The sequence below is a fragment of the Diadema antillarum genome, unplaced genomic scaffold, assembly GCF_040938485.1.
Source record: "Diadema antillarum isolate AM-2024a unplaced genomic scaffold, OU_Dant_1.0 seq00001244_RagTag, whole genome shotgun sequence".
Taxonomy (NCBI): Eukaryota; Metazoa; Echinodermata; class Echinoidea; order Diadematoida; family Diadematidae; genus Diadema; species Diadema antillarum.
The window spans coordinates 731,044-749,192 of NW_027272031.1; the positions used below are offsets into that span (position 1 = coordinate 731,044).

General features: G+C 40.0%; 1 protein-coding gene across 1 annotated transcript in view; it reads right to left on the minus strand.

Moving 5' to 3' along the window:
* LOC139745246 (mitogen-activated protein kinase kinase kinase 3-like) overlaps nt 1-18,149 on the minus strand; it is a 92,052-nt gene that overhangs the window by 17,782 nt on the left and 56,121 nt on the right. The window contains exon 4 of the mRNA XM_071655650.1: nt 5,956-6,071. Coding sequence (XP_071511751.1) covers nt 5,956-6,071 — 116 coding nt within the window. The remainder of the gene's footprint in view (nt 1-5,955; nt 6,072-18,149) is intronic.

Genomic DNA, 18,149 nt, shown 5'->3' on the forward strand with positions numbered 1-18,149 from the left:
ACAAAATACCACTGACTTGTCAGTCAAGGCCTGGTTTGCACAGCAGAGGCATTTAATGAACAGACAAGAATAGATGGGACACGCAACCCAATCACAGAGCGAGAAGAGATATATTTATACACATGTAAAGCAAAATATTGACTTGCAGATGAGGTGTTATGAAGGTATGTCCTACTATTAAGTCAGGAGAAAGGTCAAAGTTCATACAGCAACAGAGAAGAAAAGGTTTGTGCTGTGTAGAATGCACAATCATTCCGAAATTGCTGAATTCATGTGTGTCTTGACAATAGAGCAGGACACGGAGACATTGATAATTCTTTATTCTTGGTACTCAATAATATGTCGCCTGAGAGAGAATTTTCCTTCTTTCTAAACACCATTCAACTTCCTGTTCACTCAAAGTTTTCACCTTATTTCTTCTCACCATAATCCGGATGCTACAACTACGCAAAAGTCATTTCCGAGAAGCCATCCCTGACACACTGACTCACAGCACATTGTAGGTCTGACTCCATTGCTTTAATGCACCGAAGCGACAGTCTCCGCAAAGTTCCAGTCACACAAACAAAAAACTTTGTCTCCGGTCCTACAGACTCCACTCTAGAAAGTTTCCTAACAGGTGCCTGGTCTACAACAGGTCCACCATCGTCACCAGAATTCCACCCCACCCCTCCCTCCCACCCTCCCTCTGTGTTATAGCCAGATGCAAACTTGAGATAAATAGATATGACAAACCTATCAAAAGTTGGCAGAAGTGGGAACGATTTTGATGCACGCAACCAACCCCCGTCATCCTCCTTACCATACACACAGAAGTCCCCCCCTCCCCCCCCCCCCCCCCCCCAATACTTCTGGCTACATGGGACAGCCTTTACAGCAGTGGTCATTTTTCAATTTTTCCTTTCTTTTTTTTTTAATCTGTCAGTGGTGAATGGGTGACGGAAAGGCTGTAGCAGATGACAGAAATTATTAAATATATAATATATTGCAATCTTCAAACATAAGACAGCACACTACTATCACACTTAGATGTAATAATAAGTAAATCTCTATATTACGTATGTGTGAATGCTTTTTTCCAAAATGATATCACATGGTATTATAAATGCAGAATATAGTTCCAACTTGTAAGAATGGGCATTCTACTCTAACATAAGGTGTCTTACTTTCAAAAGGCATGCACATATACATTCACTTGCCCAACAGTAAGTTTTAGGTGTCTTGGCCTAGCAGGCACCTGGGTTTAAAAACTTACTGTTTGGCAAGTGAATGTACATGTAGGAGTCTTGGCTAAGCAGTCATGTGGGTTTGTTGTACCCTGCATTCTGTTTGCATATTTATCTTGAAAACTCACCCACTCAATCATTTCCCCTGTAGCACACATTTACATAAAATGCATTCAATGCTTTTTGAGTATGCTAAAAAGCTTGTTTTCCCCATTTTATGTTTTAGCATGGATGGCTATAAGGAATGATTAATAGACATTTTGAAAATAAAGAATTGAGGTTTTGATCGGCAGTAAACGCAACAAACATTTTCTATAAGGGAAAAAGGAGTTGATTACATTATATTACTGCCTTCAGTTTAAACTTGCAATACGTATGACAGAGGTACGTAATACTCAGTTCCTGTTGTATTTACTTTGTGATGAAAACTTTGAATAAAAAACGAAGATCCTTGCAGAGTTTGTTTGATTTTTGCACCTTCAATGGTTCTTCTGCCAGAATTCCACGTATCAAAAACTGATAGTAAGATTCACACCGACGCGAATTAGTTGGATACACCTGTGTGGCCTGTGTGGACATAAAAATCCCATTTAACAGTGTGATCAGCATCACAATCCATATCCTAACACATCTTACAATTATTTCAAAATTATCACAAATTTAAGAAAAAGCTTGATAATTCACACAGCGGCAAGTGTGTGAACGCTGTAGCAAAAAATCAAGATTTTTTTTTTTTTTATCCTGTCATTCAAAGCATGCATGATTGAACTGCGCATGAACACAAAGGTGCCGGTCACAATTTTTGTAGATTTTGGGCATGCGCAGTTTGGTCATCAAACTATTGCGATCTGCAATTATAAGGATATTTCTGTCCATCTGAGTGGGCAAAAAAAAAATCTAGGTTTTTGGATCCGATCATTATCTAAATACTTTGTCCGTGTGAATGCAGCTATTTCCTTCCAAAGATGACAACAATAACAGTACAACCAATAGACCAGAGTACGCCATGCTCTGACTTCAATGTGGGTAGCAGGATCCACATTTGATTGACATCATTCTGCGGTTCCCAAACCTCAGGGAAAAAGCCAGAAAATTACCCATCCACAAGCCATATACCACTAACTGACGACGGGACTGGTGTTTTGTGACAAAGTTGTTGGAAGACCTCAAGTTCGCAGTAAACAAAGTTCATGTTCAGGTGACAGGAAAAACGCTGGAGACGGAGGACGACTAGCCTGTGGTATCGAGCGGAGGCAGATCGTACGGTTTATAAGGAATGAGGTATTTTAGCATAATTAATTGTTTCCTAGCTCATGAATTTCAATGTTGTTCCTTCAGCAATTTTAGCAGCAGAGTGATCGCCTTGGGCAGGTATTTTGGGTAATGCTTTCAGTTATCTCTTTTAGAAAGTTGGCCAAGATAAGGCTGAAACTAACTGCTATTAAGGGGTTCCACTATTAAAGGATGCCACTATTAGAGGATATACTTTCATGTGTTCCTTTGTTGGTATTGTAATTGGTCTGTTTAAAAAAATCATAAGTTATCAAGGAATTCATATAGACTTAGCTTTCCTTGTATTTCATGTGGCTGCAAAGACTTATCTTGATGAGCATTATAAATGTTATGTATTTCAAACTAGAACTGTTGTGGTCACATTATGTATTAGGCATTGCCCATACTCTTAGCTTGAAAGGAATTCTCAGCTTCGAACAAACTCTTTCTTCAAATGTATCTTCCTTGCAAACATTACGTATCAAACCGAGAAAATAAAATGAATTTAGTTTTATCTTTCTACTTTGCAATGTTGGATACTTTTATTCCTGTACATTAGCCCAAGTCTGGTTGCCACTCAGTGGAGTTGGGAAGGGGGGATGGGGGAACTTTAATACGGAACTATAATTATGTCTAGAGGAGGAAAAAAAAAAACGTGCTGCGTCATAGCAGGGGATTGGTCACAATGACTTCCCTTCTCGTGCAGCCAAAAAAGGGCGCTAAAAATACCCTCGTCGGAAGCGCCACCGCTCTCCGCACTCGTGCAAACTCGGGGAAAGGAAATGCAGCGAGGGGTTTTGTATGTCATTGCGCGTAAAAAAGTGGATCGGTGCGCAGATAGCAGGCAAATATGTAGTAATTGAGTTTGGGACGTGCTGCTCCGAACGGTGCCGCGCTGGCTGCATGATAGACGAGACCTCAAACCATGTCACGGCCTTTCTTCCCACTCTTCTTGATAAATGGGGGCGAGAAATACGAAGGGAAGACTCCAGCCTGTGTGTAATAGCTGGAAGGATACATTATTGACACATTGACAACAACCTGCTGGAATTTTTCATGTACATCTCCTGACATCCAGATCAACACTAGAGGGAGTGAAACAAACCTTGACAATAAATATGAATTTGTATATAATTTTTGGGCTTTGTTTTTTTAACAACCTCCAAGTCTCTCTCTCGGCCTTCTGTAAAATTTATCATTTCCTCTTCTTTAAGTTCATCTCTGATTTATAGGCAGATTGCTTTTTTCTTTGCCATTAAAAAACAGATTCAAATGCAACATGCCTGTATGCATTTACCAAGCAAACCACTGAAAAGCTACACAGACATCTAGTATTGAAGGCAGTCCATACTCTTCCACAAGTTTGAAAAGATACAGGCCTTTATTATTGCTACATAAATAGCAAAAGCACAATATAAAGGCACCTCCCGTAATAACGATGTCCTCAGGACAGGCAGTTTCTTTTTTCTCATTTCATTATAGCTGGGACGATCAAGTACATAAAGATATCTAGATAACTTCTTGCCTAGCACTACGCCAACGTTTCTCGAGATGTATGGATGCCAACCGACCAATTTGGGGGCCTGAATTTTTACTTCTGTTATAACAAGAATTTTGTCATTTTTAATTGCATTCGTTATCATGGGAGTGCAAATGCATGAAAACCTCAGATAGGTGTGAGTGCCTTGTACATTTAGTGGAAAGAAATAACAAACCACTGGACTGGCTCAGATTTTGTGGAAAGATTTGCCTAAGAGAACAGCTACACTGTGAGTATATAAGTAAACTGCTACAGAGAGGATATGGGGGGGGGGGGTCTCTGCAGGACAAGACTTGAAACAAATTAGATTTAATTAGTCATTCATTTCCTAACGAACTTCTACAAAGGGTAAGGACAGCATAAACAGGAAGGGGGTCTAGGCTACAGAGTTCAAAGGAAGACTGAAAACAAAATATGACTTATCGTCTTGTTGTTTTTCGTGTCTCTGAATCACAATATACATTGCTTTGTAACCATATTTCTAAATCATATCACCAGTATACCCAGGCATACAAAGTTGAATTTAAAGGAAAATGACATTACTGATCCAATTTTCCTTCTAACAGGAACACCCACCTTACGCTGAACAACGGCAAAGCATAATGGCACTCGAATCTGTCTAAACGTAATCTCTGTCACTCCTTTTAGCTTTGCTTGGAGGATTTTTTTGGCATGCATATTTCATTATTTAGTTTGTTCCAGACACTGAACTGTAAAAGGTAATATTTCTACATAACCTTCATTAACAATTAGCTTGATCACTTATTTCCACTTATTATTGAAAATAATACTTGCATAGCAGTCAAGTAGAGCAAAAGACCTCTTACTGCACCTTCATTGATTGATAAAGAGTAGCTTTTTTTAGTTTCACATAATAATAAACTCATATTCTTGATATAGAAAAAAAAAGTTTAGCAGCCAGCCATTCAGGCTTGTCAAGTCCTGACAGCAACCCAAACAAAACTCTTGCAAACTCTCACGGATTTGGCCAGGCAAGAGCCATGCCGGTGGGATAAGGCATATCCCACGGATCAAGCTCCCAAATCCATGTCTAATCCCTGTCAATCCCACGATAGATCCCACGTTGGGTAAGACCAGTAGGGACCCAAACACGCGCACACACACACACGCACACACACACACACGCACACCCACACCCACACGCGTGTGCGACCTGTCACACATGTGTGAAACGGGAAAAGTCTAAGTCTGTAGAAGGACAGTGAAGAGCATGTTAAGTTTGGGCTTACTCACTGCCGATGGCTGGCAGCAGATACATCCCTCCTTCCCTCTTTTCCTCCACTAATGACAAAGAGAGCTTGATATAAACTGCTTTTAAAGAAGAAATCCATTCCAAATTTTTATAAAGCTCTCTTTTGGAATTTATTCATTTCTTTTTTTTTAGGTCTACATGTATTGTCCAGAAGAGAAAAAACAAGAGATGATGTCAAATGTTCTGGGAGTACATTTTCTATACTTCGTATAAATCCAGAAGTATTCGTTGCATAAAACTTTTGCGATTTGGAACCAACAGCCTTTTTTGTGGCATGAAACTTTTGCGATTGGCATTCAAAGCATTGTGTATAAAACTTTCGTGCATTCTACTTTCAAGAATCTTGGCTCCTAGCGAAGTTCGTGAAAGTTTCATGCAAGCGAAAATTTATAGTTTTGCAGTGTATGCGACATGATTACCTGCTTCTCAAGTGTGAAAGGTTTCAGACATCATGCTGCACTTACTTTTTTCGTATATTTTGTAACTATGTAGACAGACTAGAGGGTGAGATTTGACTAGTTCCAATAAATTGTCGTTGCTATTAATCATAACCCGCCTAAAAGGCTAGTGATGATCTTAAACATTAGGGGGTCATCCCTAGAAGGGGGGGGGGGGGGGGGGGGGGGAGTTACGAAGTTACTTACTGTGTGAGAAGACGTCCCACTCCGTGTCATGCGAGTCCGTGACCCTTGAACCCTCAGCGCCTTGAGGTTGTCGGTGATCTCGGTGATGACCTGGTTACTGTCTGGCGTTTGATCCACTGTACAGATGAAGACCAGATTAAAAAACATGAGGTGTGGTGATTGCAACAAAGATAGTATGTAAATATGAAATCTCTGAGGAATCATGACTCTCGAGAAACGAATGCATCTGGGTAGCCAGTTGACTAAAACTACTGTGACCCAGAAATATTTGTGGAAATTTTCATGAATTTTGCAGTCCACTGCATGAGTGCAAAACATGTGCAGTTTTATGCTTCCAGGTTAGCGTCCCTGGTCAGTGACGGAGCATTAATCTGCACAGTACTTGAATATGAGACCGTTCTGAAGCAAATCATTTTCACACAATAGATATACAATACCCTTGAATGAATCCCATAAGGATTGGAACAATCATCTCCCAGCATTTCCACTGATTGCCACTGATCAGTTACTAGCCTTCCCCTTTAATATATTTTTACTACCATGTATCACATGTGAAAACTTCTCTTACACAACATAAGCATTTACTGGCTAATGAAATCCTGACATTGTAGCTAGACAAAACAAAAAAATGCCTTGAACTAAGGCCATGATAAGCAGTGAGAGACTGCAAGGGATCGACTTTCCAGAGGAAGTTCATGTTTCATCCTAGCACACATACCAACCAGATTGGTCGTAGTGAAACCAATATGAGACCAAAGCTCCAGTGAGTTCCCTTCATCTGACAGCTAATCATTAAACTGACACCATCACAATAAAATGATAGCTGCAACCAGCAGTCCCATACAACATCTATGTTAAATCCACTGAAATACATAGTCATATGCTTAACTCTTTAAGGCAAAGATGTGGTTACAATGTACAAATTGTAGATATCAGGTTAAATAAATTCCCCTGGGTTTGACCTGCAATCAATGTGCCTTGATGGTGACAGGGTGTGACTCTCAATTTCTACATTTTTGCATGCAGGTTTTCAGATATTACACATTCATCAACCATTATGCACACACACACACACATCATATGACACCAGGATTTGCGTACTGAGTACTGTAAATGTATTGTTCAAAGTTCATTGACATATGATTATTAGCTACCGAGATACCACAGGGGTCAAAGTTTGTCAACAATGGGTTAACACTGACATAATTTTATGGAAGATAACGTTCATTTCACCGATTGTGCAACATACAGTCTGGCCTCCATTATCTGGCACTCTCTTGTTCAGACTTCTCTATTATCCGAAGCAGTGAAGAAAAAAAAAAGTGATTTCAAACACTGTTTGTTTGCTTCATTTTACATCTGAGAAGATGGCTAGATAGCCCATATCCGGCTGCACTAGCTGGTCTTCTATGGGGTCCAGTTACATGTGAGGTGGGACCACTTCATCGGGCTATGCACCCTGCTCTTTGCAATGAACGAAAGAAGCGGACTCTTTTCGAGTTTTACATGCATGAGTTGTCTGTCTCCCACACACGGGACCTCCATTTTATGCCCTATCCAAGGGACAGAGCGTTTCTGCCTCTTTACTAGAGGGGACAGGATGATTACACACAACATTGCTCAGTTACAACTCTGGAATCAAACCCCAGTATCAAATCCCGATCTTTCAGATCTGGAGGCAGGCGCCCTGACCAGCCGACTGAACCAAATCTCTGCCCTCTATTAAGACTTAATCAATATACCTCCTACAAAACTCACACAATATGCCTATGATATTCCCTACCAGAACATGTTATGAATTTTACAGTAAAATGTTTCAATTTCATGAGTATGAGCTTAAGTAGGGTAGTAAGATTTACAACACTGTAGCGGAGTATACTACCTACGTAGTTACCACTGGGTCGGCAGCCTACTTGTACTCATATAATACACAAACATTGTTTCTCCCATATTCGGTGAAACTGCTTATCCAGATGGGTGCCAGTCTCGAAATGGCCAGAGAACAGAGGTCGGACTATACATCATTAATGATGTTTACTGGAGTTTTACAATGCTAATGCCATTGGGCATGTCCTCAGTGTAATCTTTGTGACGTCAATTTACATCATTTCAAGAACAGGTACACTTAATGTGTATATTATGATGAAGAATGAAATCCTCATAGCTACACTCTGAGGAGTCTGTCTACATATGCTTCCCTACATACAATGTATGAACAAAATCTTTGAATCAGTAGTCTAGCTATGCATATTTTGAGTATAGACCTGACACTGATTTTGGGCAGGTTTGTACAATGCACAGGTGCACTCATATGAACGCTCTCGCGTCTAGGTATAGCGTCAAGGTATCATGACTAGGTATTGACACTGACTACCTTGTGCAACAAACAAGAGCCCATGTTAAAGGCACATGGTCCCGGTGGTTTAGTTGAATGCGCACGCGGGCGCACGGCGCAAGTTTCCTATACAGACCTACGCTATCGACTCCTCTTTAGCGCTTACGCTTTGACCCATTTCCCTGAGTCCGAAGAAGTCCGATCCACTGTAGTCAGTGGTCCGATCACAGTTCAGCTCATGTTTCGGCTGAGGGGGATGACAGCTTCAGCAAACTTCTGTTGTGATGTCATACTAAGAAGTACATATGCACGCACCCTGGCATTACTACAGACTGCGCGATGCGCAGAGAAGACAACGAAGGCAACGTTTATACCTAGCAACATCTATGCGCTTTACTCTTGATGACAGCTCAACTGCGGCAATCTTCGTATCAATGCTAACGGTGATCGCCAGTATCATCAACAGCGCCCTCTTACCCACCGGGGCTATGTGCCTTTAACCCATTGAGGACGGGCTGATTTTGCTACAACACGCATTTCCCATACACACTTGCCCAAGTATACTCTGGACTCGTCCTCAACGGGTTAAAATTGACGAGTTTCTAGGGAAAAAGAAGAAATACCAAGCAAAATTTCAACAGGTGTTAATGCATTACGGCTTTCCAAGCAAATGCTACTTTGGAGTCATATGATACCATCATATTCCTGATCACGGCTACACTCTATACAGAAGGCATACCATCCAGTCTCATTCTTGTATGGCTGCTAGATTCAAACAGAAGACACCCACAACTTGCCAAGGAGCTGTTTGATCATTCTGAAGACTGACGGCAGAAGTTCAATCACACCAGTGCGGTTAGCAAAGGATCCGTTGAGGTCAGGGCAGGAGACAAATTTTGCCGGGCAAACCCCCAAAGCACCTTGGAGTGAACTAACAAATTTGACACAATAACCAGGACGAGTCTGCATCCCACAGTGAGCAACCACCCCATGTCGCCAGCCCACAATAGCTGAGCCAAACCAGTTTCATTTCCACTCTTTCGTGCTGCGGTCAAGCATGACAAATTCCAATTTCATTTGACAAAATACTTTGTGTAATTATGGGTCTTCACAGTTGAGGGTTTACCTTTCTCAACAGCTTGCAATTTCCCACCACGAATGAGGAATTCCTCCACAGGGAAACCACAATTCAAGCAACCTGTGATATGCACATTCTAAGAAATTTATCACACAAGAATTCACAAGCAAGCAGCAAAATATTTCAGTCCGCCTGCTTTGACTGTGATATGAAATATCAACATATTTGCAGTGAACACAAAGGCATTGGTACAATACCAATGTGCAAATATACAAAATATGTACAGAATTGGAATCTCTCATTTAACTGCATATCTATACTCAGTATATTACGTATATTTATACACTACCAAGAAACGAAAGACACAACTGGTTAAATGCATTTGATCTGCTCAAATCAGAAGAAATACACAACAATTTATTGCTTTGTGAGAGACAGAAACATAAATAATCTTCTCAAATGTGTTGCCAATGCCAGAATTAGTTATAAATTCAGCAATTAGAAGATAGAAAGATAAGGTTTTACCCCATCTGATGAAACATTAATAATGAGTTTTGAAAAGATGCAACGACAAACAAAATAAAATATGGTTTTAGGGACTTGATAGGTTAAATATGATTTTAGAGCATTCATCTTTTTATTAGAACATTGGGGGTTTTAGCAACAACTCTAATACACTTCTCATTAGTGCTGTGAAAAGCTACAGAAAGGAAGAGAGAATCTGAGCCTGCCTAGCCCTGTAAACTACCGGCAGTACCTTTGAACAGGGGGTTTGCCCTTCTTCTTTGGTGTCTGCTAAGTGGTCCAGACATTTCTAGGTGACAAACTAGGTCATATCCTATCAAAGCATCCGTTGTCACGGCAGCATCCATCCTCTGTCAAGGGCCAACTACTGCTAGCAATGCTTTAATCTGGTAACATTCAGGAGACACTGCACTGGCACAAATTATATGATATCATCCACATGTGCCCTCTTTTCATTTCTAAGAATTTCACTCTCATCTGACTTGTCAAAGAAATGATGCTTTTTGCTTAAGTATTGGCAAGAAACTTTCATACAATTTGACTAATGCTTTATATGATATAGACCTCAATTACGAAACAATCGTATGAACACATTGCTTTCATCAAATGGCACTAATGTCTTCATCCCTTGGCGCTGAGGGACAAATTTTCAGATTCTGATATCTGTATTCATTGCAGGGAATGCAGCAGGAATAGCCTCATTCCTACAGGTGGATTAACGAGACTCCCACTGCCCCTATCTACTATCTAGCAAAACCACAGCCAAGGGAAGAGGCTAGGCAGAATCAGCGGGGAAAGAAGACCCTGCGGCCTAAGTTTTTCTCCCGAAACTACCTGACTGTACTGTAAAGCTACAATAGCTTCATGATTGTATCACACTTCCAAAACAGAGTAAAGTACAAGCAATAAAAATGATGGAAAATGATGGGAACAAAACCCAGAAAATGGTAATATGAGAAGTTTGCCCATTCTCTTTTCTTTACTCCATGGCCATAGGTCACAGTCCATCCTAATCATGTGTGGTACAGAAGAGAAGGGCAGGACCTCCGTTCTTCCTAGATGAAGATGCTGAGTCTGGGTCAGGGGTCCTGCCAAGTCTGTCCTGCTGAGTCTGCCTCTATGCAAACCAAAGTCTGTTTGCATCACACACTGAATGAATGACTGGTACAGCTTCCAGAACACTCATCCTAACTCCCCTAGCCCTCTGTGGACAGGCCAGTAGCATGGGGACACCATGGAGTATGAAGGTGGGCCCCGTTCCCATATCCAAGAATCCCTGGAACATACAGCTTTTTCCGTGATCTCTGTGTTGAAAGTACACACACAGCCAAAGAATCTCAACAGGAGTTGACCGCTGCCAATGAGCGTATGCTTTGACGCATGTATTCGCTGGCAAGTGCCTGACAGGATGCTATTTGGGCTTTTTGAACGCTCGCGATGGGCAGCAAATTCAATCAGACCACCTATGTTTCCGAATGCTCACAGGGCTTTAAAGGAATACATCCCCAAAACATTTGGTGACAGGCCTGATCAATAATATTCACAGTGTATATGTAGCAACAAAGAGGAAAGAACATTTGTGCAAACTCCCATCCCTGCATCTTATTTAGTTGATCAATATGATAAAAATTACCTTACCAAACTTACCACCATCCCAACCTTACCAAGCTTAACCAACATCCCAATCTCACTTGCCCAAACAGTCAGTTTTGTTTGCCCTGGACTAGCAGGCATAGAATTGTAGCATTCTGCAAACAAAAGAATATGTATGGATGAGAAAGGAACTCCCATTTCTATAAAGTCTTCCCAGAACAAGAGGCTAGCCTGTTGTATACGAAAAAAAAAAAAATCACTGAAACCAGATCCTCAGCCACTGAGGTCTTCCCAACAAGCCTTAGTTCAAGGCTGTTAGTTTTGATATTTTCTATGTACTAATCCAATTTGATAACAGCAAAAATAGTTTGATCAGATTAGCTTCAGTTTCGTCCGAGTCCATATCTGCTTTGAAGGAGGCAGGGTGGCACAAAAACACAGCACCATGGCAGTCTAGATTCGGGCCTGGTAAGGGCAAAATTAGACTACAGTTGCCGAGGTAACATTAGCCCCTGCTGAATGTAACATGAGCACATGACAACATAAAGGAGTATAAGATACATGCTGTGGAAGGAGTACCACCACTTAACAGGAATGTATTTCCTGCATCGACACAGTATATGGGTTGTCCTCATTACTAGGGTCAGACGAACCAGTCTGATCTCCAGTGTGACAAAGATATGAAACCATTAATGTCATCAAAAGATTCAGGAATGCATACGCTGGAAGGACGTACACCTCCGAAAGTGGTGCACATTAACACGAGTGTTCAAAGTTGCACACTTATTCATGGCATTGCGCATGGAGGCACTGTGGCACAGTGGATCAGACTTTCGACTCCCAATAATCGGACGACTTGAGTTCCATTCCCGCCCAGTGCTTTCATCCTTGGACAAGATGTTTTACCTACCATGTCCCTCTTGACCCAGGTGTACTATAAATGTGTACCTGGCAACGCTAGGGTAATAATAATGGCAGGGCCCTGTGGTAGAGCAGTTGCAACACTGAAGAGGCTTCCCTGGATAAAGAAGACCTTATTACCTTTAGGTGACTAGTGACAGGTAAACTGTACCATGGCACAAGTGTAAGGTGGGGGTGGCCCCCTGAGGCCGATGTATACCTTTAAGCACGCCATGCCATGCATTTGAAAGCAGAAGAGTTCAGTTTTTACAGTGCTCTGTGTTTCCTTGTGCTTTAGAATGACACCACCACATCATGTGTCGGTATCATTTGTGTGTGTGTGTGTGTGTGTGTGTGTGTGTGTGATTAGGAGGTTACTTGGTTGCATTTCACTATTAGAAATCATTTGATATGCATAATGATAAACTTACCATGAGTTTTAATACTTTCCAAAGTAGGTTTGTAGTCAGTTACTAAAGGCAAATATCTCATGCAAAAAAGCCAGCAAACGTAAAGGGTGTATGATCACAACATTAAGTGTCATTTTTTATGCTATGACACTTTCTTTTTTTCTTTCTTTTTTTTTCTTCTTTCTTTCTTTCTTTCTTTCTTTCTTTCTTTCTTTCTTTCTTTCTTTCTTTCTTTCTTTCTTTCTTTTTGGTTTCTTTTTTTGTATAAACTGTACAAGGGTCTGTACAGTAAGACTACTTTGTGTATAAATACCTCCTACCTACACATCATGTCCGCAAATCTTTTGTTTTAAAGACACCTGTTAAGTCATGCTGTCTAGCTAGGGATGAGTTCTGACCTGTTGACAGGCCTGTTCATATCACCCACAGGAAGTCATTTTTCACTCAGACCTCCTTCCATGGTAAAAGTCAAAGCAAACATTCGCTGCTTTCGCATACCGCTGCCTAGTGCACCGAGTGTACACACTCATCATAAAGGGGAAGGAGTTTGTGGGAATGTGTATACTGAGCAAACATTCCTCAGAAGATGACGACAATATTCACAGTTATTTTCAGATGTCGTCAGACACCATTTGTGAACAGATGCTTTCAGAAGAGAAATCACACACATGAGAACTTGTGGTTTTAAAAAGAGACAGCATCAAAAGCATGGTGGATAAGCAAAGCAACCACTGATTGGGATACTAGTAAATCTATTTACCTCGCATCATATCAACACCACAACGCAGCCACATACATTACTAACACGTCTACGGTCGTCTTTAACACTGTAATCCTCACTTACTTCATTGTTGTGTTTGTTGTTTTAAATCAAACTCAGATACAGGAATCTACTTCGTACGTCTTGCACAATATAAAACTAACATAACATTCTTGGCAAATTTAGAACCACACCATCTTGACGTTTTTGGGTATGGGATAATGTAATACAACCGAAAACTATCTCCAGTTATTTGATATTTGATATATTAGTCTTTTCCAATTTGGGTCTTCACATCGCCATCACATACAGCTTTAGCTTTAGGCTTCACTAAACCTGGATGCGCTCACTTCTGTATTGTGGGTGTCTTTTGTCAAACAATTGAGGGTAATCGAAGGTTTGTCCTTATTTTTTTTTCCCTTTAGAAGAGTTTCTCATCCCAAAACAGAGCAAGAGGCCTGAAACGGTGGAAGATCAGGAGGGAGAGAATACCTCCAAGCCCCGTGGTGTACGGGAGCAGCTCAAAACACTGATATGAAAGTAATTCACCCAGCACGACGCTCAATTGATCCTGACATGTGGCATGATTTCATTATCTGCTGAATGCACAGCTACATGTGGTCGACTGTCGTTCCCAAGTACAAGCTTTGCCAGATTCTGTCGGAGTCCCTGTGATCGGCCAAGCAATCCAAGCAGGTTCAACTTTCCCGACCAGATTCACTGATAGTATTGCTCAGAAGACTTGTTGGAGAAGAATCAAGTCAGCAAAACAAGGCTGAAACTATCGTTCGCAGCTACTATCATTATAAGGCAAGGGATGATTTGCAACTGGTTTCATTCTTTTGGTGACCAAGAAGTTTACAAACCCATACTTTGGGTCTGCATCACCCAAGGACCAAACTGCCATAAATATCCCAGCTTGCATGAGCCTAAAATTATCACTCCAAGACCATTCTAAACCATTCATAACCACTGCAAAGAAGAAGAATAGATCAATCATAAAAAACAATCAATGGTACTATGTTACACTATTTCAGTTACTAATAAATCAAAGGCACACTCTAAACATACACTGACCCTTCAGCTTTACATACACAGATCTTTCAAAATGATTTACACCTACATTGTACTTGCCACTGACATCTCTTTGAAATTTGAATATCTCAACAAACATAATTTCACATACTGGTATTTTACTTCGTAGGCAAATAAAGTTTTAGTGTGAGTCTGGTATTAAAGATCTCCTTCCAAGTACTCTCTAAAAAAAAATCGAGTGAAAATATTCACTCTTAAAAGAGTGAATACAAAAAAGAGTGATTTTAGAGTGAAATTGGAGTGAATTATGAGTGAAAATGTTCATTTTCACTCATTTTGGAGTGACCTCAAGGATCACTCGAAGATTTTGGAGTGATCCCTGAGGTCACTCCAAAACGAGTGAAAACGAACATTTTCACTCCAAATTCACTCCAATCTCACTCTAAAATCACTCTTTTTTGTATTCACTCTTTTAAGAGTGAATATTTTCACTCGATTTTTTTTAGAGAGTACAATCCATACATCACAACATATAAATACTAACAAGTTGGAAATACATTTTTAGTAATTTCATGTACTCATGAGCATGATCTATTTTATAATCACACACAGCTTTCAAATACTTCAATTCAGGTCAATGACACAACCATGGTTGGAGTCAAGGCCATGTGATACCCGGTAATTGTAAATTTTTAAAAGAAATTTTGAGCTCTTCCATTGTATTATACGAAGAATCACAATGGCTAACTATACTGACTCATTCCAATGGAACCATGATGCAGAAGCCCAGTTGACATTTAGCACAGAATTAATTAATATTTTAGCTGATGTCATGCTACAGTAACTATAGGTATTTACCAACAGTGTAAAGAGTTATGGGAAACACACTCCTGATCACAACTTGTTTATTTTGCAAAATAATTCTAGAATTTGACATTTCTAGTAACTGCCTAAGTATCACAGAAATAACACTGTAAACACTGACAGTCATACAATGTAGGAATTTTCCAAATAAAAGAGCCCATCCATAATTTTCCTTGATGAATCACTCAAGATTCTCAATTCATTTTATGCTATTAATGTAGTAGTGCAAAACTCAGAAATGTGAGATGTTATTGACCGGTCAATCTTATCAATGTGAAAGTATCATATACTGTGATGTGACAAATTACTGCTTGTACAATGTAACATGCTAGCATTCACTTTCCAAATAAAACAGAAAATTTCATTTTGGGGCTTCACAAAAGCAACTTTTAAGAACCTTTACACTAGGAACTATTTTGAGACTGGATTGCTGAAATTCATTTAACTTGCAAACTTTAAAAGAGCTCATCCAATAAACAATTTTCCTTGATGAATCACTCACGATTCTCAATTCATTTTATGCTATTAATGTCGCAGCAGTGCAAAACTCAGAAATGTGAAATGTCATCGACCTATCAATCTTATCAATCTTTTAATATCAAATACTGTAATCAGACAAATTACTGTTACTACATGGTATAGTATGCTAGTAATTACTTTTTCAAATATACCAGAAAATTGCATCTTGGGACTTTTCAACAGCAACTCTTGGGGGCGTTTACAGTAGGAACTTTTTTTTTGAGACTGGATTGTTACAGTCCGTTTACTTTGCGAACTTTTTCACTGGACAGACAAGTGACAAGTGTCTCACTATCATCCCCCTTTTTTTTTCCTCTAGGAAACAGGATATCCAAGTTCATGTCAGGCAGGACCTCGATCTATGCAGTCACACGCGACTTAAACTTCATGAACTACGTTCAGAAAAGATGAATAATGATAGGCCTACAAAGAGCAAATACACCTTGCAACGTAAGTCTGCATCATACTTTGACACACATTATCATAATGTCAGTTTTACAGATCAATTAGAGTATATTTGTTATAATTGCTTGAAATGCCTGTACACCTGCAGCCTTAAACTTACTCTCCACAGTCCTTGGCTGCATGATTTCAAAGTCTAGTCACAACCTGTGAAGACTTGGATGTAAACAGAGCTGGAGGGGAAATTGGTGCTGGAAGCCACGCTAGATGGCTTGGCCAGCTGCTACAGACATTACACGATATCTGGCGACTTGGAAATGAGCTTACAAACATAACTTCCTGTCAGTTATGGAATGATAAGTTCAGCTACTATCACCAGAGAGAAAAGACTCAGATCCACATAATGTCTAGAAACTGCTGCAGATGATGTTTTTGCAGTCATATCACAATGATGATACATGTATGTGACTGGCAATACATGAGAACTTTGAATTTGAAAATTTGAATCAATCAGACCGCACAAGCACATGATATAAGCTGTGCTGTTTATTTTGAATGATCAACAACAAATATTGAGTTCTCTTGTTCTGTTCTGTTCTGTTCTGCTTTGTTTTGGTTTGGTTTGGTTTTTACCTTTTTTTTTGGGGGGGGGGGGGGGGGGGGGAAGAAATTTGATTTTTAGCAAAGCACCCAGACTGAACTTGGTCAGTTAGAATCATGCTGCATTAGTTCATACTCTTTGTCACAGGTGTCAGTGAAGTCTATACTGGTAATCAAATTATCAAGGCATGAACACAGCTTGGTTAGTACTACATCTATAGCTGGACACCATACTTCACTGCCAGGCTGAAGTTAGCTCTTGCACAACTACAGTGGAATTCACACTGATGCGAATTAGCAGGATACAAATCTTGAGATAATATGCATTACGATTCGCATCACTATCCATATCTGAAGATTTTTGCTTGTGTGGCCATAAAAATGTCACCAGATAGTGCAATGATATCATAATGATATCTTCAGTAGAAACGAATACACCAAGACTGAATACCCTATCGTTATCTAAAATACCACTGCTACGAAACGGTTAACACTCACTTTTAGTCAATCAAAACACTGTATCAAGATCTGTATCTTAACCTTGACAGGTCAATGGTCTTGCACTTTCTAAGGATATTCTGAAGGATATTGTAATTAATTTCTATTATACTTAAGTGTGTTCATGGACCATGTAGCTATAATAGAGGTCAAGAGATGATTTCAAAAAGGATGAAATAACTTTTGTTCCTCAACCCACAATGACTGCCTACTAAAGGTTTAACCCCTACGATGGTCTACTGGTGGATTCATAAATCCCTCCCCCCCCAAAAAAAAAAAAAAAAAAATCATCTTCTACGTGACCATTCAGAGAAGTTAGGCAACAATTACAGTTTGAAGGATCTTATTTGATCAAAAAACTGCCAAAATGGTTTGGGGTTTTCTGATCAGCTTTTTTCTCCTTCTTCGGCCAGAGAAGCTTTGTCCCCTTGCGGTCGGTCATTTGTTCCCAAACCACTGTGGTTTTTGTCTCTTCTGCCAACAAAATGCTCCCTTGTGTCCAGCACAGTTACTCACAGAAATCACAATGTACATGAAATGCCCTCTTCTAACCCTGTGATCACAGCTTAGCACAAAGCTTTGCTCCGCAATGGTCATGTGAAGGTGATATTTATTAAAGCCGACGCAGATGTACAACAGATGTGGATTGTAATAATCTCCTGCTAAAATACAGAC